The following is a 27,350-nucleotide window of genomic DNA, read 5'->3' on the forward strand; positions in this document are numbered from 1 at the left end:
AGCAAATGTTAGAAAGCTCCAGAGATAGCATAGGCTTGTATCCTGGGGATTGTTCAGTACCATGCAATTTCCATGTCCTGATGAGCTGGGTCTCTTTTAGGTACAATGGTGGGTTCCATACAATATTAGGAACACAACTAATGCTTTTACAGTTGGTGGAAAGACCATGAAGAAACCCCATTTTAAAAAACATTCCTATTGCTTATGTTGTGTATATTGGTTAATTAGCACAACACAACCAAATCTTCTAATGTCAGGCGCATGTCCAGACTGGGACTGTATTAGGTATGCACAAAGGGCAAAGTTAAAGAAGAACTGTCATCTCTTTCTGACTATCCAATATAAGTATGTCTTTTTGATATCTGTACAGTTTACATATATGCTGTCTACCTTGCATTTCTTTTGTATGACGTACTGTAAAATCTACACCCGCGTGTGTAAATCTACACCACTGTGTGTGTGTGTGTTTTGCGGGGTGGGTTGCAGAATGGAATTTCTCAGTGTGGAGTCAACAACAATTGTTAGACAGGGGTTTAGAGGCCATACACTAAGCACTATCAAAACAACTTTATTTATTGTTCTTCTCAAGACTTAGAGAACTTTTTAAAGTATTATGGGTTTTTCCTACTGCCCTTTATATTTTTTCTGCTCTTCTATACTATTTATATGGTTTAAGGACTATTTAAACAATAAAAAATCCTGTTTTTTTTCCAGAGAGGAATACAAATCTTGCCATCGCTATCGTGACTCACATACTATAGAGCAGTCAAGCAGAAATGTTTGGTCAAGTCGATGTGGTCTTGAACAAAGTTTACAAACACTTTGTATGTTTGGGTCCCCATAATAACAAATGTATAGTTCATGGTTCAATCTATCAACAAGGTGCATTTCAGACTTCTAGACCACGTCTAACTGGCTTTTACGGCTCTGAATTTATAGGTGTTCCGTTTTAAGTAAACCAGTAGTTCCTGGTCCATTATTAGCAAAACAAATATACTTATAATGCCAAGGGAATGGAAGGGGACTTTCTGTTTCAAGATGGATTTGTCTGTGCATATATGGAATCTATTACAAAGAATGCTCGGGAGCTGTGACAGAATTGTTTTACCACCAATGTGGGCATATGCTACCCTTAGTTAGTATCAAGTATAATTTATTATTACAGAAAAAAGTCTAAGGGCTCTGGCACACGGGGAGTTTAGTCGACCGCGACAAATCTCCCAGTTCGCGGGCGACTAATCTTCCCGAAATGCTATCCCACCGGCAAAAATGTAAATCGCCGGTGGGATGGCATACGCGGCGGCGTGATTTCCCTGAAATCGTGGAAGTTGCCTTGAGAGGAAACTTCAGCGATTTAAGGGAAATCACGCCGCCGCGTATGCCATCCCACCGTCAGGATGGCATTTCGGGGAAATTAGTCACCCGTGAACAGGGAGATTTGTCGCGGGCGACTAATCTCCCCGTGTGCCAGAGCCCTAAAGAGTATAAAAACCTGTAATATATCAGATAAGGCAGATTATGTCCACCGCATGGATGGCTCAAAGAACCCTCCAGACAAAGCTTTAATGGTACTACAGGTCTATGGGATCTATTATCCAGAAACCATTTATTCAGAAGGCTCCAAATTACAGGACGTCCATCTCTTAGAAACACCCTTTTAAGCAAATAATTCTAATTTTTAAAAATGAGCCTTTTTTCCCTTTCCTCTCTTTAGAAATAAAAAAGTACCTTACACTTGCTAGTAACTAAGCTCCACGAATCAATATATATATTGGTGGCAAAACAATCCTATTGTGTTTATTTGATATTAAATTATGATTTTTTTTTAGCAGACTTCAAGGTATGAATCCAAAACCCCAGGCCCCAAGTATGTAAGTAACTCTACAAGCTTTCTAAAGTATTGAAATGCTTTTTGCTTAAAGTGATACTGACACTAAAAAACTTTTCAAAATATTAATGTACCTTAAAAGTTACCTGTAGGTCATGTTGTTACTTAAAGTTCCTAAACCTGACTGTTTTGCCAACCTGTCCTTTCTCAGCCTGTCAGTTATAGCTTCTAATGCTGATGGCCTACTAATATGGCAGCCTCCTCATAGAGGGGGATCAAATAGGTAATGTAAAGCACTGGGCAAATACGTTCATGGCAAGATTATAAAATCGCATCCAAAAACAATGTTATGATAGATGTTACAAAAGGATTAATTTCTGGTGTCTGTATCCCTTTAAGAAGCAAAACAAAACGCAAACAAATAGGTTCACAGGTCTCCATGAAATTATGAATAAGCTCACATTAATGAAAGGATCAATGCAATGGGAAACAAACAACCACTGTGCTTGAAATAACTCCTAACTGCTCCTCTAAATATAGTTCCACAAACATTATTAGTCAGACTGAGAAGTATAAAGAGCTTTACTCAAAACAAATGAGAGACAGGAAATGAGGACTTAGAATATCTTAGAAATTATGAAGTAACAATAACAACTAGAAAGGGAAGTTTGAGAACAAACTTCATGTTGGTTTGAAAAATGTGAAGTCACTGGATGAAATCTCATTGGCTGTTGTTGGCTCCACCCAGATTTTTAACCTTGGAACACAGTTATATAGTAAAAACTGTGCAAAGTTTAGGGACCCTGGTTTTAATAGTGTCTGAAATGCAATTTAAATTTCCCCACTGAAAGTCAATGAGTAACATCTGACTGGCGGTTGGGACTCCACCCACTTTTTCTAACCTGGAACTGCAGTTACCCAGTGACTAGACCAGGGGTAGGGAACCTATGGCTCGGGAGCCAGATGTGGCTCTTTTGATGGCTGCATCTGGCTCACTGGCAAAACTTTAATAAAAAAAATAACAAGGGGAAGTGGCCTGCACTCGGCGGGTAGAAGACGTGTTCTAAGCCTTAGAACACGTCTTCTATCTGCTGAGCACAAACCACGCCCTCCTCTGCATCGCATCCGCCATCCTTGGCACCCACCCTACCTTGCCCCTGCGCTCTGTGGATAGAAGACGTGTTCTAAGCCTTAGAACATGTCTTCTATCCGCCGAGTGCAGGCACCTCCTCCGCATCGCATCCAGCATCCTTGGGACCCACCCTACTTTGCCCCACAGTATCCGCGGCCAAACATATTGTATGGCTCTCACGGAATTACATTTTACAATATGTGGTGTTTATGGCTCTCTCAGCCAAATAGGTTCCCGACCCCTGGACTAGACTAACTGCAAAGTTTAGGGACCCTAGGATTATGCGCATTCAGGGGAGGACATTGGGGGCAGGGGAGGACATTGGGGTGCGCAGCGGGAGCCCCTACAGGGGACGTGTTCCTTGGGGGTGCGGGATCGACCCTGGTGTCTACCATCATGAATACAACGCTGCACTGCATTCATGAGTGGTGGGCTGGGGTAAGAAACACAGGCAACCCTCTCTTTCCGCTCCCTAACTTGCACAATATTCCGATGCACAAATTGTGGCAGAGGCTGCAACCGGTTTGACCTGCTCCCTCTGATACTGCTTACCTTTAAATAAATATATACATTTAAACACACACAAACAAAATATATAAAAAGAACAGTTTAACTTACTGAATTGTCCCTTTCATATCTGAGCTACAGGCAGGTTCACATATACACAGTATTAAAGTCATCATATGACGAAACTAGCCTTTTAATTGATCCTACTGTGTCATGTGAGACTACAGATCTGAGTGTGTATAGTGTATATCTAGAATCACTGCAGTACAACTAGCAAATTGCTCTTTGTTTTGCCAGCAATGTGGATTCATGCAGTTTAGTTACCATCATGTACAGGGTACAATTTAATTATTACAGAGAAAAAAACAAATAAATTAAAAAATTAGAATTATTTTCTTAATATGGGAGACACCCGTTCTGTAATTCAGAGCTTTCTGAATTATGTGTTTCTGGATAAGGAATCCCATACGTAATTTCCCCAAACAAAGTTGCCTATATATATGAGAGCTTTCTATAAATGTTTTTTGCTATAACAAATCAAAACATTTTGAACCCGTGGGTCAGCACACAAAATTGCTTCTACAAAAAGGCCGCCACTGAGGCTAGAACTATGCTAGCTCTTACTCATAGGTCACAAGAAGCTATGTGGTGATACAGTAATGTCTATTAAAGGAAAATTAACTAGGATCAATTCATAATATTTATATTGTCACACAGCAGGGACCAACTTATCATTTGCATAGTACGTCATCTGCATGATGATTGTGACCTACTGGAATAGTATAAAGCAAATGTTTAGGACAGAACTTTTCTTTCCTTTGCTTTTTTCCTTTCCACATTTTTACTTCTGTGTTTTTAAAAAGTTGCCCTTTCTGACAATCTTCCCACTGAATCGTCAGTAATATAAACCATCCCTATACAGGATTTCTTGGCTAAACTTTTCCTGCACTGCAGTGCGGTTTTGACTGCTGACAAAATAACAATGATAATTTAAAAAACATTCTATCTGAAGACAATTTTCCTCTGTAAATGTTTCTACTTGACTGCTAAAGTATTACAAATGTTTCTATTTCTATATAGTTTTGCAAATGACAAAGAAATAATTTATATTTTTCAGAAAATTGTATGACATTTTGTAGGCCCTTTGGGCACCTTATAAATCAAACTGTTTAAAAAAAAAGTCTGGTAACTGGTTCCTTTTCACAGTAAAAAAAAAAAATAAAAAAAAATGACCATGGCGTAAGAAACAGCAACCAGAGCCAGCATAAAGTCTTTTGGAACGGCATTAGCATTAGACTCCAAACCACACATAGCTGAAGAATGAACAAATACCCAAGAGGATTAGTATACATCATTGCCAAAATTAGTTGAAATACTTTGTTGTCCTCTACGTCCCACCTCTCTAAAGTCCACTCCAATCATTTATGTAGTTTTTCTTTCTTTAAAGTAAAATATATATTTATATGTATGTGTGGCAGATATGTATGGTTTTAATAAACATATTTGAATTGGTCCTTTCTCTATACTTGACTCTTCTCTATCAAAGACCTTATTGCTTAAACTATCAATTACTGTTCAAAAGGCATTTGCTAGGGCTGACATAGTAATTAACAAAATCACACTTCTATTTGTATTTAATATAATCTAAGTTAGAAAACTTATGTATATTAATTTTGTTAAAGGAACAGAGAACTTATATATTATTTGTATCAAAGTACAATTGTGCCCACTGTAACCAGACTACCTGTTGCTCATTATTGTGAGGCAAAAGACAGAGATCATTAATTCTTTACCTATGTGTCAGGACCCATAATTAGGCCCTAAGATATATAGAGTGGGCAGGCCAGGACTACATTTCAAGATAGGCCATGGCATTTCAAGATCACAAACAGCCCCCACCAGCCCAATAAATAATGGCGTCTTACAGTAGCCCTCTGGCATTTGTGAGAATACAGAAACTGCCAAGTCTGGGCTCAAGAGTGGGTCACCATGATACTGGACAATACAGTTCAAATTCATCCTTCAATAAAAAAACAGTACTACTAAAACTAATGCATGACTGTTTCTGCACTAATTTCTGGGTTACAAAGACAATTTCCAGAATTAGGTAAGGCTCCCTAAGGAAAGTGTTAAAGGAGACTGCTGTAGGCCAACTAATGAGGGTAAAAGCAAATATTAAGTAGTATATAACATGTGGCTTCAGATTTTCAGATTAGACCCAAGGTGAATGGCTCTGTGATAAACACTGAGATTTCTACTCCTATAGGACTAAAGTTTGGAAATCCCTGGCCACCACATGCAAGAAAATGAGCATATCAGTGAGATGTATGACATTATAAGAAAACCTCTGCACAAACCTGTGTCCACTCAGAGTTGCAGTGTCTCTGACTGCTTGAGCTGTTTCTGAGGCAAAATCCAAAGCTCCAGCAACAGGCTTGGTTACTGTTCCAACCAAACCTTTTCCAAATCCAGAAATAAAGCCACTGACTCCTCCTTCAGTTTTGACTCCTTCAACAGTTGAGGTAATTACACTTGTAAGACCACCAATGATTCCTGAAAAATACCAGTTTTATACAGAATTAGTGCTGCTAGGCAAACAGAAAGAGCCTTCTTTCATGTGAGAATAAACTGCTCTTGATAAATGTGTCTTTTAAAGGAAAAAGTTGAGTTGTTACTGGGGTCTCAGCTAACAAGGTCTCTGAAGGTCCCCGTCTCTAGGATTGCGGGTAACTAAAATGTTATATGTTACAATGTTACAATTACTTGGTTATTTCTGTCACAAATGTAGCATCGCAGTTCTTCACACACACACACAAATAAATAAAAATAAGGTATATATATTTTGATTCTTTCTTTTCTTTTGGAACTAGCATCATACCATGGGCAAGTCCATGAATTCCAGCTACAAGATGCTCTCCACTGGTTGCTGCATGATATCGAATATATTCTCGTTCAGTTTGGTGTCTGTTGTCCATTGTCTTTCCTAATCCATCAGAAAGGGTTCCGGCAAACTGAAATATAAATACAAATATCTAAAAAATATATACACCCTGTATTTGGATACTATGAACCCTTTTTTCTATAATGTAATAAATATGAATTCTATCTGTAAATAGTGTAGTAAGGTTAAACTGGACTCAAAGACCCACGCGCTTAATACAAACTAGGAGTGCTAAGGGGTTTTAGCTTTGCCATCAAGCTGGTCAATTTTAGCTGTAGTTTTCCTTTAATGAAAAGTATTAACTTAGGGCAGTAACAACAAAAATCATCAGCTTCTTGAAATCTTCACATAAGCCAATTAATTATGTATCCCACTAATCCTGTGATACTATGCTTCCAACTCAGATTTCCTGCCCTTGACAACCTCCTTTCCAAATAAAATCAGTTGTGCTTCTGGACTCTTAATCCAAAATCCTCTTTACACTTCCCTGGTGAATACATTCTATGGTTGGAAAATGCTTCAACAAACAAGTGTGGCCCCTTGAGGGGTCATGTTCCCACAATGCATGTGGTTGCTAATAAGTATATTTTCCATTATTACTGCAGTTAATGTAGGACTTCTGTGCACATATATGTTAACTTTGGAGCTGTGGCTATAAATTACTCTGCCTACACCCTGTATCTGTGGTGTTTGCCAATGCAATACACATACTGCTCACTACATTTATTGTGTTTAATAAAATTGAATTGTTAAAAAAGTATATTTTCCATTCAAAAACATGCAGGAAGCCATAAAGAAAGCTAAATTTCTTGTTTACCACTGCTGTGGTTCTTTGTGCTTATGTTTCCTTGATTTTTTTTTTTCACTTTATCAAACAACAGACCTCTCTCTCTCTTTTCCCACTTGCCTCCAAAACTGCTTGAAAGACGTGTTCATTTCAGAATATCTCACACTACATAAACAGCATTCACTCCAATGTGGTTTGTCTCTGCACCGCCTTACCTGGCTTCAAACTCTTCCTTAAATCCAGATATACAGAAGTCTTTTCTGATGCTTCCTAACATTCTGTGCCTACCACAGCCCTTGACTTTGTGCAACAAAACCATATATCATGTATTATTTGTTCCTCAACCCGACATTGTAAGCAGTTGACTTGAGGTCCCTCCCTCTACCTTGATGTCTTTATGTCTGAACTCATCATATATGTGCTTTATAAATAAACCATAATAATTGGCATTACAGAAAAGTCTGATACCAAAGGTCATTTGAGGTAAAGAGTAAGATTTTTTAGATACGCATGTGAGTTCTGAGCAAAAGATAATCAGAACAACCGAACAAAGACAGCACTGGGTTTTTATAACCTTTGTGACATGGTAGCATACAACATAATTACGTATGAGTATGGGTGTTACCAGTTCGAACAAAGAACTGTTCTTATACCACAATAGGTGGCACAGCCCTCAAGGCCGAACAAAGGCTGGCTTGAGAACAGCACCCATCCAAGTCAGGGGAGTGGTGCCTGCAGCTGGGCTCTAAACAATAACACAGTACATAGGTGATAAGACCAGCTTTGACTCCATTGGTACCAGAATGAAGGATAACATGAATTGCTTCAGGACATCCTTTATGGACCACTGGGCAGCACAGGAAATCTGCCTACAAATAATTTATTCTTTATCAATAGTATATCTCTGTGGAAGCTATAAGCAAACCTACAAAGTTAGTCCTGTTTAATGTATGGCTGCATTTTAGCATTATGGGTTGTTTTTGAGTGCCCACAGTGCAAAACATCAGACTAGAGCCCCTTGGCTGCAAGGCCAATTCCACTGCTGCATTTTGCATGGGCATATAAAAAAGCAAGCTGTGTGTAGTCAGTCAGACAATGGCAACCAAGGCTTCCTGTATACCTCAAGATCCACTTGTTTTGGAGAGGCTGCCATATAAGCGGCTAATTACACAATTGTTAGGCCCTCGGGCCAATGACTGGATCATAATGAGGGCCAATGCAGGCTATCGGGAGAGGACTGCATGAATGTGCCGTTGCAGTCCATGCCCTGATGAGTTTTTAAAGCATGCTCGATAGACATTTGCTAAATTCTCAGCCAGATATCTTTTGCAGAGGCAAGATAAGCTGCCAAATCAGTATGAAAGGTCCAAATCAGCAGCTTCTGCCTGTGTATGGCCATTTATAGGTATGATTAAAACCCTCGGGAAACAAAATATCAGAAAACAAATTATATATTAATTCCTTATACTTCCATGTAAATCTAAACAACCCAAAGCTGCTTAGCAAAAAATACACTACAGAATAACCAAAGTCTAAACTCTCCCAACACTTACAGGAATATCATTAAGTAACAAGGTTATAATATTTAGTATACATTTGTTAGATTAAAGAAATTAATATTTTACAAAAATGTTTTTATGTTTTTAAAATAGAAACAGTAAAACAATACTATATATTACAAATAGTATTACTATATGTAAGAAACTGGTTATGATTATATTTCCTATCATGCGAGTAGAGTAATACTCTACAGCTGATTGCAGCTTGAACAATGTTCCATATATATTATATATTATATTATATATACATATATATATATTATATACATACACACTGTATATATAAATCAGTAAGCTTAAATCATTGTAGCATGCAAAGCTTAATTATAGACAAATTAATTACAAGCTATGAGTATTGGACTTTACAGCAAAGCAACTTTTTTGTTCAACCCTCCCCCCTTGAGGTACAACATTTGGTCAGGGCCCCCCTTAGCTCATATCAAGGTTGCAAACATATAGAACACTACTGTCATTCAACCCTAGTTACAAGCATATCTACTGCAGTAAATAGGCATTCTACAGCACTCCCTCTGACTGACCTTCAAGCCTGGGATTCCATTACTATCTCAAAGAGCAAATAAGCATTCATCCAAAATCTTACCCTAATCTTCGGTATGGGCCACACAGTTACTGCTCTTTGCACCTCTAGGGGGACTGGCCACATAGTTTTGGAATAACTGATCTAAAGTGTATGTTTATATGTATTATAATCATTTAGTGGAAGTTTGCGTGCATTCCACACATCCCATACATGTCACATGAAATTATATCTGATGTGAGAGTTAGGCTTTTTTATTGTTATCCTTTATTTATTCTTGCAAGGCCTTAGTTATTTCCAACACATTAACCCAATATGACTAAATGATCAAAACTGGTATACTAAATTACAATAAGCCACTACTCTGCATGAACTGTGACAGTCTGCTGTAATATGATTTTTGGCTTTTCTGTGGTTTCTTTCACATCTCCTTCTTGTTCCTGAGAGTTCAGAGATTACCAATCCTAGGCAGCCTATGTGAGGTTTTCCATAGAAAGTATTTACCTGTAAGTGAAACCACTTGTACACAGAATATACCCATTTTTTTAATTTATGCATTTCTGTTACTTTGTCTTTGGAAATCTATTTAGTCTGCATTGCCATAGTTGTCCACCATATTAACAGCCTGAGCAATGATTCTGTGCCTTGGCTGGGCCGGTGTAGTTTTCCCCTAACAGGAGCACCGGCCAGGTTTATCACATAAGCGATTACAATCACTGGGGGGTGCCTAACATTTGGCACCCCCCCAGTGATTTATCCTTTTCTTCTTTAAAGGTCAAGGAAACAAAAATTCCCTGTGGGAATCTGTTAGGCACCCCCAGTGGATTTAATTGCTTACCCTGGACTCCTGCCTTGGAGTGTCTTGTCAGCATCTTCTGGTTTCTCCCAGAAGTACATTGTGGCTGTATGGGCAGTAAACATGCACAGTGTCCAGGACACAGAGCTGTTATAACTAAAAAATATTTTCATTTAAATAAGACACATAGGAAAACGGCATTGCCGTTTTTAAATGGCAAAAAGGTCAAGCCTTCAGTATTTTACAGCTACTTCAAGTGTCATTCAGTGTGATAAAAGTACAAACAGAGCTACAAACTCTGTGTGACCTCTGTCATTAGCCTACAATATGATCTTTTTATAATCAGTAATTAGCTATAAAAGGATTAGGAAGTGGGTACTGAGGCAAAATGTGTACACAGGTGTGATAAGTAAGGTTGGTGCAGGCAGGCACCCTGTGGGCGATTGCAGGATCCTTTCCAGAATCTTTCACCACTTTACCTCCCTCTTGTATTTGAGGAAAAGTGGAACATCTGCTAGTTAAGAGCAAATCCCATTTAATGGCTAGATAAGGATTGCGTTTTCTTTGTAAACTCAGGTTTGAAAAATTCATATTGCCTGGGTGAAAAGTTCACCTTCCCATCCAAAGAAAATCAAGTACTGACTTAATGGTAAGAAAATGATTGCTCAAACAAGAGCTCTCTCATAAGCAACTCAAAGCAAAGCATTACGCACATGAAATAATAGATGGAGTAATGCAGAAAATTAAATAATGCTCTCTCCATTCCTTTTCCCAATATATTTGGCTGGAAATTAAACACACAATAAATTGTGCATAACCAAGATCAACTTTGCATTTTTAAAAAAGAGGAAGCCGAAAAAGAGTATATTCCCCATTTCAATAATGTTCCATTTAAAATTAGAAGGTGGAGGTGCATAACTTGCCCTTACTCATGCTCACACTCAGATAGGGGATTATAGAAGAATAATTAGAGATGTTAAATTGGGGGGCAAAAATTCTTACTTGAAAAAAGTCCAAAAGTTATAGTTTCACACCTGCCTTAATGTAATGGAAATATGGTATTTCCAAATGATGACTAATGCAGATACAACTGCTATAGTCAACCATTTAAACTAACACTGGTGTAAAAATAAGCATCATAACAATTCCTTTTTAATGGCACATGGCTGGCACGGAAATGGATCTTTCTTGATCTGTCCAATTACTTTTTGGGGTTCCTGGGCACAGCTTTTTACCCAAGTCAAGGACTAAGCACACCTCTGGGACTAGGGAAATGTATTATTATGTGCAAAGACACATTTACGCAGTGCTTTACAAAGAGTATATATCATTCATTCAGTACCTGGAGCTTACAATCTAAGGTCCCTATTTCATTCACACACAGTAGAGTTGGTTTCATCACAAGCCAATTAACCCATCTGTATATTTTTGGTGTATGAGAAAACCTACATGTACACGGAGAGAACATACAAACTCCTGGCAAGTAGTGCCCAAGCTAATGTCCACGTGTACAGGGATCCTGTATTCTGGCAGTAAACCCACAAATCTTCACACAAATATTGGGCCAGGGACATGTGTAAAGGTAGCCATACATAGGCAGATTTAAGCTGGTGATTTGGGTCCTTTAGACTGATTCCACAGCTTATCTTCCACATGTCGGCAGGCCACTCAGGCCGACATGTGGGCAAAAATCTGCCAGATGTTGATCGGGCAGGCTTGATTTTTCCGTTTTATCTGCTCGTTGATGTCCTTGCTCCGGCTTTTCATATCCCCTAGGGCCAAACGATCTCATTAGCATAGTATCACCAATTCAATTTACTGGGGTAAGATTTGGTGACCTCACTCACATGGCTAAGTATGGGCTTTTACATTCACACCCCTCAACTATGCATGATTTTTGGATACTAAGAGATAGTGAAGTATATGCACAATGGTCTAATGGAGGCATGCATTTAACACCTGGTTAATGGCAGATGTTAAGTATTAGGTTGGCTACTATCTCTGTGCCCAACTCATATTAATAGAAACACGAGGAGCCCAGATATAATTAAAGAAAGCATCTCTCCCCAAACTTTGATTGGCAGAAAAGAAAAGTCTATCAACTTTACCCCTTGGCGTACATATTACTGTTTAGCTTTAATATGCATCCTGTTTCTGGATACTGTCTGGATACTGTTGGCCATATAGTATATCTAAAAAGTGCAAACATATTCAGCAGTGCGGTGTTCTAGGGATAAAAACTTCTTGTATCAAAATAGTGTTGTATTTGGCTGCTCATGCTGGAACAAGCAATGCTCTGAGTTCAAGGTGTGGTCTAATCAGTTTTTTCTACATAGGCAATATTATATGCTTCCCTTGCATCTCCTCCCAATTTCATGCATGCTCAGAGAGAATTAAGCCTGAGAGCAGCTGTCTGGCACAGAGTACTCTTACCGAGCTTACTGGCTACTGTTATCCCTAGTTATTTTCAATCGCTGATTTGCCTTAATGTATTATGTTTCACTAAGAAATGCTCCGTCTATGACAGAAAAAGTTGGTATCTACTGTTATTCCTAAGAAAAAAGTGTAGTGAATTGCAACAGTTTTACCTTTTTAGTAAGTATAAAAGTCCATGTTTATAGCACAGTACCCTGATGCATACTCGGTCTGTGAAGCATTCACTACATTTCTGATCCTTAAAGGGTGGGTGCAGCAATAGGTTAGTTCAGTTTCAATTCAGTCATCAAAATAAGCAATGTTTTTGCTTAAGGTGATACTACTGTGAATGGTGCTATGTTATAGTTTAGGTTTAGGTTGAAAAATGACACACTTCCATCAAGTTCAACTTTGCTTCATTGCTGGGCTTATAGCACTTCAAAAAACACTTCCACATAGTGAATGTCAATGATTTTGGTAAGAAATACAATTCAAATGGTATTCTGTGGCTGTGTTCTACAAAAATGACATACATTGCATTGCTCTTACAGTGCAGACGTATCCATAAGCAAAGTCAAAATTATTTGTACATCTGGAGAGAGATAATTCGTTTTAAAACCATACTGAAGTGATAGATGTTGACTATAGAAAGGATTTGGTGATAACCATTCCTTTGCAAGTAAACACTGCATTATAAAAGTGCCTTACATGCCTAATATGTCACCTGGCATACCCTTTACCCTTTTTGAAGTAAACTCCATTATTATCACTGCTTTAGCAAAAATATTAAGGCTTTTAACACATGGAACATGTAAAGTTTTGACCTCCTTGAGAACAGTGGAAGTGCAAAGACTATAAGACATCAAGTTGCCCTCCTGATACAGCTAGTTCTGGCACATAGTTGGCCAATCAAAAGCACAGATCTGGTAGGTGAGCCTTTAGGTTCACAGCTGACAACTTTGCTAAAAAAAAGCGATAGTCTGAATTAAATCATGATGTAGTCTGGCCAACCTCCAGGGAGATTAGCAGCTCAGCATTCTCCCAGTCACAAGTGTCAGTCACTAGGGGAATGATGCCTGCTGCATTTCTGAATGGGGGATTTAAACACCACACAATAACAAAATCTCCCTTCTGCTGAAGAGAAAGAAAGCTTTGGTTTCAGTTAACTCATAAACTCCATGTTAGCGTTAGAGCACAATGGGTGTTTTCATTGGTGCTACCGAGTAGTAATCTCCATAAATCATTTCTCACTGATCGCAATGGAAAGATCCACAATTTAATAGAGCTCACTAATCATTTTCTGTTGATAGTTGTGGTCCACTGGCAACTAACAAAACTTTTCAGTATTTTGCTTCTAAAGGTTAGCATATCATGTACTGATTTAAGTGCCGATTTTGTCCCTTTAGGGTAAGAACCCATGGATTGGTTCAGTTGCCCGCAAAAGATCTCTGCTATCGCGGGCGACTAACCGCTCTGCGTCACTTCGGTATTCTGAAGTTGTGCAAAGTTTCCTCCTGCAGGAAAACAAGGTGACGCGAAGGGCTTTCAACCAGCAACTTCTGTTGTTGCCAGTGGAAAGCCATTTTGGAGCGCTTAGTTGCCAGTTATAGCAGAGATCTATTGCAGGTGAACCGCTCCGTGGGTTCTTACCCTTAGACAGAGTTGTCAATTTATCTGTAAATGTGTGAGCAGGTTTAAAAATCATGACACCTATTATAATCCAATCATTTGTCCCTTGGTCAAACACAGGCCTGGACTGGCATTTAAAATATGGCATTTCAAGTTCACAGAGGCCCAAACAGCCCCCACCAGTCCACTAAAGAGTGGCTGTCTATGGCATCTTACAGCAGCCCCTCTGGCATTTGCCAGAATCCACCGTTTGCCAGTCCGGGCAGGGTCAAACGTAAGATGTAGCACAAGGTAAACATATTGGGCTATGATCAGTTCATTTGGCCACCTAAAATGGCCATACACAGGCAGATTTAAGCTGCCAATTCAAGCTTATCTGCCCACGTATGGGACTCCCTTTAACATGTATGGCCACCTTTAATTAGTAGTGCTCAATATTCCCTGTGTGTCATAGCCTTCAGCTTTATCTCAAACTATAGATAACAGGTTTTGCTACTGGGACAATTTATTCTTATTTATATGCCACCACAATTGCATACACTGTCCCTGCAGTGCGCTGGTGGCCTCGGTACTGAACACACGCACATTTATAAAATGCACATATTTAACATTTTCTGCATTTTATATATGTATTTCTGAAATGCCATTGATTCCTCTCTGTGCCAGTGTTTGCTAAGTTGCTAATGCAGTTTGGCACTCATACACTGGCTATCTCTAAAGCAAACTGATAGGAAGTCTATCCCAAGGGACACCCCTGCTGTTTAATCTCAGCCCATGCCTGATGAGTTTAGTAGCTCCCCCAGCCCCCATGGACCTCCTGTGAAGCTGCCCCAGCAGGTGCCTGCTGGTAATAGTTTTGTGTTACAGGTCTGAATATGTGATCCCTGCAGGGGCGGCCGACTGTTTTCACATACACAGAAGGCAGTCAAAAGTCCAAAGGCTGAACTTGGAATGACCCCAAGTGTAGAGTCACGGCGGGTTCACTGGAAGGGCAACTGTGCTTTATTAAACACAACTAATACTCTTAGCAGATAACTTTCAGTGGGCGGAAAAGATATTAACGCTCATGTCTCCCGCTCAGGTTTTCACCTGCACACAATGTTCTCTCATAATCTGTGAGCTTGCTGCTATTTCAAATATGCCTCTATCTCCAGTCAAACTATTTCAAAATATAAACAGTTTCTCATTAACATCGGAGAAATGGCATAAAGGAACATCAAAACCGACCCCATGTCAGAGCTTGAAATATCCACTGAGTATTTGGATTTGCATTTACAAATGGTAATTAAGTCATTCATTGTGCATACTTTAAGAATGCCATATTAAGGAGGCTGACGAGCCAGCAGCTTATTAACCCCTGTATGGGGGCCCTCCGACAGGCCTACCTTACTGATATCTGGGTGAAAATGAACCAGATGGGCCAGGTTTGATTTTTCTGTTGCTTAGGGCTCTGGCACACGGCAAAATTAGTCGTCCGCGACAAACCTCCCTTGTCACGGGCGACTAATCTCCCTGAACTACCATCCCACCAGCAAAAATGTAAGTCGCCGGTGGGATGGCAAATCGCTGAAGTTGCCTCGCGGGCGACTAATCTCCCCGCGTGCCAGAGCCCTTAAAGGACTGGATATGCACATTAAACACAAACAATTTGATCAACCTGAAATTGCCCACCTTTTAGTGTACGGCCACCTTAAGAATTTCAGTATTGCTTAAGAGTCATCCCTAAGGAAAACCACAATTATGATCTGCATTATTAACCAGGGCCACAGGAAGTGACTACTTTATGTGCATGGATACATTCTGTGCGTGGTCTGCCCTTCAATTCTGTGGATTTAGCCACAACTGTAGTCCTAGGCATGGGCCCTTATGAGCCTATTTACTGGTATTTATATAGCAATGACACTTTTTAAAAGTGCTCTACAGAGATTATACATCATTCATATCAGTCCCTGCCCCAGTGCAGTTTACTATCTAAGGTCCCTCTCACATTCACATACAGTAGGGCCAATTTTCTCAGGAGATAATTAACCTGCCTGTCTGTTTTTGTAGTATGAGAGGACAGTGGAGAACCCAAAGGAAAATCACAAAGACACAGGGAAACCATACAAACTTCTTGCATATAGCGCCATGGATGGAATCAAGGCAGCAGTGCTAGCCAACGAACCACCTTAGCTCGCAGTCCCAGATTCACTTTCACCTTCATTATCAAAGCTGTAATAGCACATAAAACAAGACATAACCTGCCAAATTTTGTAAAATGGGAGTGGTATTTAGGGAGTGTGGTTGCAAAAATAGGCGTGGTCATAAATATTTGCTGTGCTACGCATACATTTTTTTTGTCCCTCTTTTCATTTTTCAAATGTTGGGAGGTATGCCATACATCTAGATACAGCTCAATAGGACAAAAAAAAGGCCCAATTTTCAAGCATATATTGTGTACTAGTCTTAAATTAATTCTCATCTGTTTTCTTATTTAATGAGAGGTCAAGAAGAAGTATTAGTTACAAAAATTACCATTTTTGCTGAAATTCAATTGTAAATAAAGATTTAAATCAGGCTTATGTCACACTTGGATTTATGTCACACTTGGCCTATGATTAAGTGCACTAATGCACGAAACGCGTCAGGCACCTGTTTGTTTTTAATGTGAAGAAATAAAGACCATGTTTCAGCAGACCCTGGCAGTCCGGAGTGCTTCATGCCCTACTTCGTTTTTTGATGATATTTGCCCTTCAGCTATGGGTTCGAGGCCTTGAGCACCCGGACCACTACTGGATACCGGTGAACACACTCTTTTCCCTGCTGTCATGAAAACTGAATGAGAAATAGGAACCTTCTGATTTTGAGCGTCAGGCTCGGGGTCTTGACACCCGAGCCTCTACTATATACTGGGTATTTATCCTGCTTACTTATTACTTATTTAGCCGGGAGGAGATAAGTGGTTTTGTCCTTTGGGCACTCTCTTTTTTTTTCTTTGATTATGGGCCAGAGAGGCTTATATCATACTAAACAGCTGAATGCAAAGGTCAAGACAACCATTGCCAAAATACATATTTAGTTATGTATAGGTAGTTTTGGGTATGTGATTAGTTATGTAATTTTGTAAGTGAAAAGTAGCGCACACTGCCGCAGGAATCGGTGAATCAAATGCAATCATGCACAATTATATTTTACAAACTTGAAAACATAGGAACAAGAAAAGTAATTGTGGCAAATGCAACAGTTTTGACACCCTTCCATTTTTCCAGTGATAAGCATTGTTTGAGCAAAGTCCCTGACCCTAATTGCTTAATTAGGCCTTAATAGCCTTTAAGAATTGTCACTTGCTGACAACTAAAGATCTTAAAAGAGAACTAATGTTAAAATCACTGGGGGGTGCCAAAATGTTAGGCACCCCCTGGTGATTATAATCGCTTAACTCACACCCCCCCCAGGGTGGTGCTCCTGTTTGCCATAAACTGCACCAGCCTGGTGTATTGCAGTAGAAGAGACTTGGCTTCTTCCATCCTCTTTTTATTCCAGTCTGGGTAGAACCATGGGCAGTAGAGCAAAGGCCGAACTTAAACATGAAAAGCAGTTTTTCCAAACTATGCACGTGCCTTATTGTGCTTGGAGAAAAGAAGACAGAAAAGGAAGGAAGGTCACACCATCAAGCTTCTACAGAAATGCCCCAGGCCAGTGCAGTTTTCTCTTAACAAAAACACTGGTCCCAGGGTATCAGGTGAGTGATTATAATCACTGGGGGGTTTCTAAGATTTAGCACCCCCAGTGATTTTAACTTTACATCTTCTTTATTTATATCTCTGACACCTTTGGGCTGTCACTAACAATGTGCTCTCTTGGCAACTGAGTGAAAAGCTCATTGACGCCTACAAAGCAGGGAAAGAATATAAAAAGATTGCAAAATGTTTTCAGCTCACAATTTCCATACAACAAGAATACAAGAATAGAAAGATATTTAGAGGGATACAAAATGTGTTTACAAGATATGATCTGTGCTGAATAGGTAATACCAGCACCGGATTTAAATATGTTGCACCCCTAGGCCACTAGCCCCTCCGCCCCCCCGCCCCGCCAGCACCTCATCCACTCCTGATCACACACCTGCTCCTTCTCCCACACTCCCACAACCTTTACTTTCCCCTGCAGTTCCTCCTATCGCCCAGTCCCCAGTTTATATGTGGCCAGTGGGCAGCATGCTGCCCCCAGATCTTTGCTGCCCTAGGCCTGGGCCTTTGTGATCTGCCATTAAATCTAGGCCTGAGTAATACTAAATCCTGATTTACTAGTCTGACTTTTGCACATGCCACAGAATTAATTATATATTAGATTTATTAAAATTTGATTAAAATGAAGTCTAAGAGTTAATTAGGGAATTACCTGTAATTCAGAGCTTTCTGCATAAAGGGTTCCAGGATCACCCATACCTGTACTGTATGGCCTATTTCAGCAATACGTATCCTACTGATAACAAAGTGGATAGATATTGGATTTTTTTCTAATTTTTTTTAGCAACATTATCACACTATGTGACCACCCTGAAACTTTTATTAACTGCACCTGGGGAATGTGGGGGCAATTCATTCTGTATTTTTCAATATTGTGAGATTTGGGCAGGTCATTTTTGGGAAAACTTAAAATATTTGAAAAATGACAAAAGTACTGTCTGACATTTTTTTCTGCGACATAAAATACGATCAGAGGCATTTTGTAATATCACAATTCAGCGAAATAGCTAACCTCAGATTTTTTATAGGAAACATAAGAAGTACCCATAAAAATGTACAATGAACCATGAAGTACAGGATTAGACCATAATTAGCCTCGATCACAAATGTAGAATTGTTGCTTCAACATACACCTTCTGCTGTGCACAAAAAGACATATTATCCATCACTTTGAACTGATGCAAGTGATACACTGCTGCAACTGGTCTAATCCAAACTATATCAGAACAGATGCTGATTTGCTCTGCATGAAACAGATGAAAGATCTGTTATCTTCTAATCGTCTTAGTCACACTTAACAGTCTCTAACTTTTCTATGAAAAAAAATATTTTTTTCTCCCACAAGTGATCTTTGATACAGGGAAATTCACAAACTATGTCCTAATGAGATTATCTAGTGTATAAAGTGAAGGTTACAACAACTTGGAGCCATGTTTCAATAAAGCCATTCAAGTGAAAGAAGATTAGGAAACACCTTTTCTAGGGTGAACTCAAGTTGCACTTAAAGCGGAACTAAAACCCCATACATATTTTGGGTATGTTACCACCTGCTTGTGGTTATGCATAGGGCTTCAATACAATTTCCCAGGTACAGCAACGTAATGAAATTGGCGACAGAAATTCAAGACAGGAATGGTGAGTTACTAGAAAAGAGCATCTTACAAAGAAGTGATACCAGTGAAGTATTCCCGCCTGGATGATATCTGCAAGAAGTCTTTAGGTTCTTTCCATGTATGTTTAAGCCCCCCCCTCCCACACCATAAAAATATACAGGCAGGTTAATTGGCTCCTGATAAAATGGACAGTATGAGTGAATGTGATAGGGACCTTAGATATAAAGCTCCGCTGGGAATGTGACTGATGTATAACCTCTGTAAGAGCTGCAGAATATATTGGCATTATATAAATACCAGGTAATAAATAAATCTCTCAACAGTACAAAGCTAACGTCATATGCAAATCCAGCATACTGAAGGAATTTGGTGTGTTGTCCTGAACCTCTTCGGAATGCATAGTCAACTCCCCCATTTTTTTTGGGAGTTACCCAATTTAGATGCTTTTGCCCAGCCTCCTGTCACTAAAAGGTTATGGGCATCTCCAATGAATGGTTAATGTGCAACAATCATTCAGTTCTGTGAAAAGGCCTTTGCACACATGCAGTGAATGTTTAGTGACATCGCCACGGACCCGCCTAAGTCACGCACCATACATTTTCAGTGCAGCGTTTCACTAACTGGAAATTCCCCCAAAAGCTGCCATTCAGGGGTGACATCTCTGTGAACGCAAAGATTACCCATTCTAATAAATGTACTCACAGTATAACTTTGTGAGCACAATACTTCACTCCTTATATAAAATATGAGAAATGCTTTGGCAAAGTACATTCATACATTAGAAGGAACACGAAAACCCAAAAATAAAACAAAAGCCCAATTCTGCTGAAGGGTTAACCACACAGAATGAAGACCCTACAAAGTGACCTGCAAAAGTGATTTTATGTGGGAAATTGCTTTAAATAATTCATATTTATTCCAAATACTATTACAATCTATATGATAAGATAGATTAATAAATAGCAATATCTTTATTCTTAACTTAAAAGGACTTTTTTTAAACCATTCAACGGCTGGAAGTTTTCAGTTGGCTATGTGCCAAATATGTCACCATTTGACCCCTTCATAAGAAGATCATGACCCCAGCCGACTTAATGACTATTACCAAATAATATATAGTCAACTCTTTATTGTCCATCAGATAAATAAAAAATAAAATAAGTTTCATTTGCCCTAAAGAAGGCAGCCTTTTTTCTGTTTTTAGCTGCTACCTAAAAAGGTATTACTAGTTTCTCATTTAGAAAACAAAAAAAAAAAAAGAAAGAAAAACACGTCAGGGTCAGTCTGCGGTTGAATTTATGCAAAGAGTAATTATTTAAATGTTTTCCTATCCAAAAGCAAGGAATGGTTTTATAATTTAGGACGATAAAGCACTAAGGGAAACATAAAGTGTGTGCGGCTTTACTGCCAGAAACGTGAGTCATTGCTATGCATATCACAATTTCGGTATTGATTAGAATCCAAGTACAAAAAAGAATTAATAAAAGGAAACTTCCAGTCTCAGAGACAGCACAGCTAAATCTGAGTGGAGTGAACTTTAGTTAACCTAACATTTTGTGCCAATTTAAATATGTTGAACTTCTTCACTTGAAAGGAGGCATTTACCCACGGCGTGTTCTAACATACATGGAAAAGCCATTATAGGCATAAACAACAGCACTATAAAACAGAAAGTCATAAAAATGGCCAAACCAGATACAACTCATAAATAGCATACACTTCTAACTTGTGTAGTCTTTTTAAGAGACTAAGGGTTTTAAAGAATAAAGCAAGAATAAGTGCAAACAGGGCAACATAACAAAAGTCTGCTTTTAATGTTAAAACTCTCTATTAACAGAACATATAGTAAACTTCTGCTTCTCTGAGAACTGAGGGACATGCTACAGGAAAACAGGAAATATCATAACCTGGGCTAACCATGCAATTTAGAATCACTTGACAATCCATTGCTAAATGCTTGGTTTAGCACTCATAACTCATTAACTTATAGTTACATAGTTACATAGGTTCCATCAAGTTCAACCCTTCCAAGTAAACCCAGCACACACAAATCTATACTGACCTATCTATACACTCACATACATAAACTCATACTGATCTATACACTCACATACAGACCCATACTGATCTATCTATCCACTCACATACAGACCCATACTGACCTATCTATCCACTCACATACAGACCCATACTGATCTATCTATACACTCACATACAGACCCATACTGACCTATCTATCCACTCACATACAGACCCATACTGACCTATCTATCCACTCACATACAGACCCATACTGACCTATCTATCCACTCACATACTGACCTATCTATCCACTCACATACAGACCCATACTGACCTATCTATCCACTCACATACAGACCCATACTGACCTATCTATACACTCACATACAGACCCATACTGACCTATCTATACACTCACATACAGACCCATACTGACCTATCTATCCACTCACATACTGACCTATCTATCCACTCACATACAGACCCATACTGACCTATCTATCCACTCACATACAGACCCATACTGACCTATCTATACACTTACATACAGACCCATACTGACCTATCTATCCACTCACATACAGACCCATACTGATCTATCTATACACTCACATACAGACCCATACTGATCTATCTATACACTCACATACTGACCTATCTATACACTCACATACAGACCCATACTGACCTATCTATACACTTACATACAGACCCATACTTACCTATCTATACACTCACATACAGACCCATACTGACCTATCTATACACTGACATACAGACCCACACTGACCAATCTATACACTCACATACAGACCCACACTGACCTATCTATACAATCACATACAGACCCATACTGACCTATCTATACACTCACATACAGACCCATACTGACCTATCTATACACTGACATACAGACCCATACTGACCTATCTATACACTGACATACAGACCCACACTGACCAATCTATACACTCACATACAGACCCATACTGACCTATCTATACACTCACATGCATAAAGCATATACAGTATACCAACATCAATACTAACTGTAGATTTTAGTATCACAAAAGCCTTAACAGCATTTGCCATCACAACATCACTAGGAAGGGCATTCCCCAAACTCAATGACCTCATCATGACAAACCACCTATGCTGCATCAAATGGAAGCTCTGTTCCTCTAATCTAAAGGGGAGGCCCTTGGTGCGCTGGTCATTTTTATGGGAATAAAGCACAACCCCATCTGTCTATAATCCTATGTACTTGTACAGAGTAATCATGTCCCCTCGCAAGCACCTTTTTTCCATAGAAAACAACCCCAACCTTGATAGTCTAACCTCATAGATTAAATCTTCCATCCCCTTTACCAGTTGAGTCGCACATCTCTGCACTCTCTCCAGCTCATTAATATCCTATATATCCTATTAATATAGTCAATGTATAACTGATTTCGCTGAGCCATAACAATGATTGACATAGGATGATACATACAAAAGGAATGGGATCTGCTAACTGGAATGCTTGGGACCTGGGGTCTTCCCGATAAGGGGTCTTCTGTAATTTTGATAATTGTACCTCATGTCTACTAAAAAAACATGCGAACATTAAATAAACCCAGTAGGATGGTTTGCCACCATTTTGGATTTATGCAGCTTAGTTACCATAAAGTACAAAATATTACCACCACGCACAATATTTTTGCTTTTATTCATCAAACCAGACAGTGAACCAAATCAGACTGATGCAACTGTTAGCCTCCAGGACAGCTATCAGACCACATCAGCCAGAAGAAGACAACTGCATTCATGGGCCAATTCAGCCCTTGCCCCTCACAATTTTCTGACCTGTCTTATTAGTATCATATTGAGCCCAAATAAAAAGATGGCAAGAGATGGAAATCAGTATTACAGTAAACTTGTATAAGCACATTAATTGATCAATAATGAATGCCTTTCCGCTATGATATTAGCAAACTTGCCCACAGACAGTCAGTAGATCAAGCAGTCCTTTGAACATTCTGTTTAAATACAAATACTCCACCATTTGTATGTTACCCCATACAAGCGTAGAGAAAGTTTACTGCCCCAAATGCAGGGAACATTAAAGGGGACCTGTCACTCACACATAAAAAGCTGTATAATAAAAGTTCTTTAAAAATTAAACCCAAACTCTTTTTTTAAATAAATCATCCATACCTGTTATAAATGTATTTAAAAATCTGAGCTGTCAATCATATATTGCCTGCCCCGCCTCTATGCCCATGGCATAGACTGACAGCTCAGATTTTTAATTACAATTACTTTAACTTTCCATTCAGCACTTCCTTGATATTACCCAGATGGCAAATGCATGAGATTTTGGGGGGATACAAAGCTTCCCTTAATAACAGTGTACCCAAAATGGCTCCGGCTTACTGACTGTGACTATAAACTCCAAGACTGAAGGGGAAAAAAAGGAATCATTTATATAGTGTAAGTAAAGTTTATTTTGCTCAACTAACATGATAGAAAGGGATAGAAATTAGGTTTTGGAAGGGTTAAATGATAAATTTAAAGCGTTAGATTAAAAAATAATTTCAACTTCCGTGTTTACGTGACAAAAAGTCACGTGATTTTTAGGATTCGGTTCAGTCAGTAGTGTGGATTTGACCGAATCCGAATCCTGCCAAAAAAAAAGGCTAACCCCTGCTGAAAAAGGCAGAATCTTGGCTGAATCCTGAACCAAATCCTGGATTCGGTGCATCCCTACTCATCATTATTGCAAAATTTGCCAATGACCATACTATCAAATTTAAATGCTGTTAAATTATCTAACAAGTGGTCAGTTCAACTTAGGTGGTATCTTATTTTCCAAAGTTTATTGAATAGAACAAAACACATTTCAAAATGTATAAAGTTATGAAAAGGATACAGGCACCTTTAAAGGTGTGTGGTATGGCAGCTGTACCTCATCAGATGCGAAGGCACTCCATATTTTTGGGGCTGACATGTCCTTTAATCTGATAGTTGCGCTCATCAGTTTTACATTGCTACCAATGTAAATGATAATAAACCAGTACATTACCTTAGCAGCTGAGTTGGATACTCCATGAGTGACATTTCTTATTAAACCACCAACATTTCCATATTTAATGAGCCCAGTTACTCCTTCAGACACATCATTCAACAAGCCCATTGGATTGCCAAGGAAGTCTACAGAGCCTAAAATCTTAGCTGCTTGACTGAGTAATTCCTGCAAAATAAAATAGGTTAATAAGTTATGCAATCTTCTTTGAAAGCAATGCCATTATGTGCTTATATTTATAATACTGTATTACAAGGTAAAAGAGCTTTTCCTGATCATGTTAAATGAACAGTACTGGTAGTATAAACATTGTGACTTCCACAGAACAGATAATCAAAAGTTTCTTCACAGAAGCCCTGCTAATCCCCCTAGTGCCCACAAACCATATCACACAGAGCCACTGCCTGACCTCTTAGTGTAACTTGAGAGCAGCAAATAACCTCTTTGAATGCGTTATGTGAAGCATATATCTATGTAAGAACCCCACAGTAAACACCACAAAGCCTACTGCCCTACTGAACGCTCCTGCAAAGTATCCACAATTCTCAGTGTATTCTGCAGAAAATCTCATAGCCCCAGTTTATGACAAATTAATTCTGTCAAACACAACCATGGCACCACTCTAACAAACTAAATGCATGTGCCTACTACTTAATTCTAAATCATGTGGCAGAAACAAAGACATCCTGATTGATAGTGTGAATAAATATTAAAATATATAATATAATAATGGCGACCCAAAAGGACAGCCCCCCAGACACAACCCATAAAGTAGATATAAGTAGAACAAGTAAATAAGCAAGCATTTTGCCCCCATGAAATCAGCTTTTCTTGCCTGTACAAGCAAGAAGCCATTATTACTAAAAATGTTTTTCTGATTTTTTAGTGGATACAGATATGTTAATAAGTAATAGGGGTATGGAAAAAATTAAAGCAGGATAAATGGAGCCAAAATTGGATTTAGGCATTGAATAAAGAATTTATACATTACAGGAAAACAAATAAGGGCAAACGGCACTACAGATTATTACAACATTATTACAGACCTCTTGAAAATGTTTAATAATATCATTAATAATGAATTCCTGTGTCTCGTACGGATGAACCTTTGCAAATGGATCAAGGTCAATCACAGCATCTTCAAACTTGATAAGTGGAAATCCCAGAGTACTTTTCAAAGCCTAAAGAAAAATATGCAAGAACTGTAAGTTTCTTATAGTCTTTCTCATAGCATTGTATTAATGGAATTTATTAGAATTTATTTAAAGCCTATGGTACAAAGAGAGGGGCATATTCTTTGCTAGCAGAGAAGCGATGATTCATGTCTATTTAGTTTGTCATTTTGTCAGTAGAATCTGTCTGTTACCATCTGTGAAAGAGTGTTTTTTTGCCACAGTAAGTGCTGCTAACAGTGACACTGAAATAAACAACAGGTTGTAACGGCAACAATAATAGAGCATATCTCCACTGGCTGAAAATGCGCCCTCTTGTGGCATAGGCACATTTTGTCATGGATGAATCACCTATTGCTGTCAATCATTCTAAACCTCTATCTGTATGTTTTAAATAGAAAATGCTAAACACTTTTATAAAATTCTGGTATTTGACCACATTATTTGGTAAAACAAAATCATCACTGATAAAAATAAAACTAGTAGATAATGTGACCGGATCATGTGAATGATGGGGAACTCTACAAGACAATTCGGCAAGAAGTGAGTAATCATTTTCTCTGTCCAACCCTGCAGAACACCGGCCAGCCAGTTTGGAAAGCAGACTCCATAAATGATCCAGCTGCTGCTTAGCAGAAAATTAAGTAAAGATATATCATTGAGTTGGAAAAAACACCAAAGAAGACATTTTATTACATAATATTACTTTATAAAGAATAAACCATAGCTTTTGGCATTGGGTAAAAGTGAGAGGTACCAGATATAAAGATGAAAAGGACGTGGTCTTGAACAGTCCCATAATCCAAAAATTGTATAATGGTTTATTTATCCAACAATTCAGTATAATGGTTGGAGGGAATATGTTGTGATAACTAAACCTAATCATGTTCAAAGTCTCCTACCCCATTTGTCTGGCATGTGCAGTAACAAAAGAACCACACATTAAAATCAGATTTGCACTCAACGGGAATCGGAAGAAGGACCCTGTTTCTGAGTGCTGAGCATATGGGGTAAAATAAACATGAATAAGAAGTGAAAAGATTGCAAAACATGCTGGCAAGCGAGTGGAATCTACAATTTAAAACTGATGTTAGGTTAGATTTGACCAGCATTACAAGCTGAAGGTGATCATACACTAGCCAATAATAGCTTTCAATTTGGTCCTTCCGAGTTGGTAGTCTATTGGCCTCTGTATGGGGGTCCTATGATTGGGCATCGCATAGACCTGCATTTACTGCTGTTTTGATCCCATGGTTTGGCCCAGTGTCATCCACATCAAGGTGTATATATCAGGGGAAAGAACCACTTTTTCAGCGACCCTGCAGAAAAAGCAACAGTCCATGTGGCCTAAAAGTAATAACAACATACCTTGAGATCTGGAGGGAGTTTATTTGAAGTAAACACGCTCAGCTTAATTTGTGGTATAGATATTTTCAGGTTCTCAAAGTAATATCTCTGCTGTGATTTATTTTCCTCCGATGGCTTGTCATGGATATTTTCATCCCATTTTTCAACACCTAGTATAAATGTGAACAATGCTTACATTTTGTTTATAATCACTGATCATTTTCAATGATGAAAAAAAGAAATTAATAAAAATTAGCAGAACTAGAAAACAG

At 38.7% G+C, this 27,350-nt stretch overlaps 1 protein-coding gene across 2 annotated transcripts in view; it reads right to left on the reverse strand.

Moving 5' to 3' along the window:
• The window catches only part of vps13d (vacuolar protein sorting 13 homolog D), a 161,844-nt gene that overhangs the window by 23,053 nt on the left and 111,441 nt on the right, over positions 1–27,350 (reverse strand). For both annotated transcript variants that reach the window (XM_012967176.2, XM_012967175.2), the window contains 5 exons: positions 27,100–27,248; positions 25,606–25,740; positions 24,560–24,727; positions 6,346–6,478; positions 5,825–6,020 (listed from right to left, as the gene is read on the reverse strand). In XM_012967176.2, the coding sequence (XP_012822630.1) occupies positions 5,825–6,020; positions 6,346–6,478; positions 24,560–24,727; positions 25,606–25,740; positions 27,100–27,248 (781 nt within the window). The remainder of the gene's footprint in view (positions 1–5,824; positions 6,021–6,345; positions 6,479–24,559; positions 24,728–25,605; positions 25,741–27,099; positions 27,249–27,350) is intronic.

Source organism: Xenopus tropicalis, chromosome 7, assembly GCF_000004195.4.
Source record: "Xenopus tropicalis strain Nigerian chromosome 7, UCB_Xtro_10.0, whole genome shotgun sequence".
Lineage (NCBI taxonomy): Eukaryota > Metazoa > Chordata > Amphibia > Anura > Pipidae > Xenopus > Xenopus tropicalis.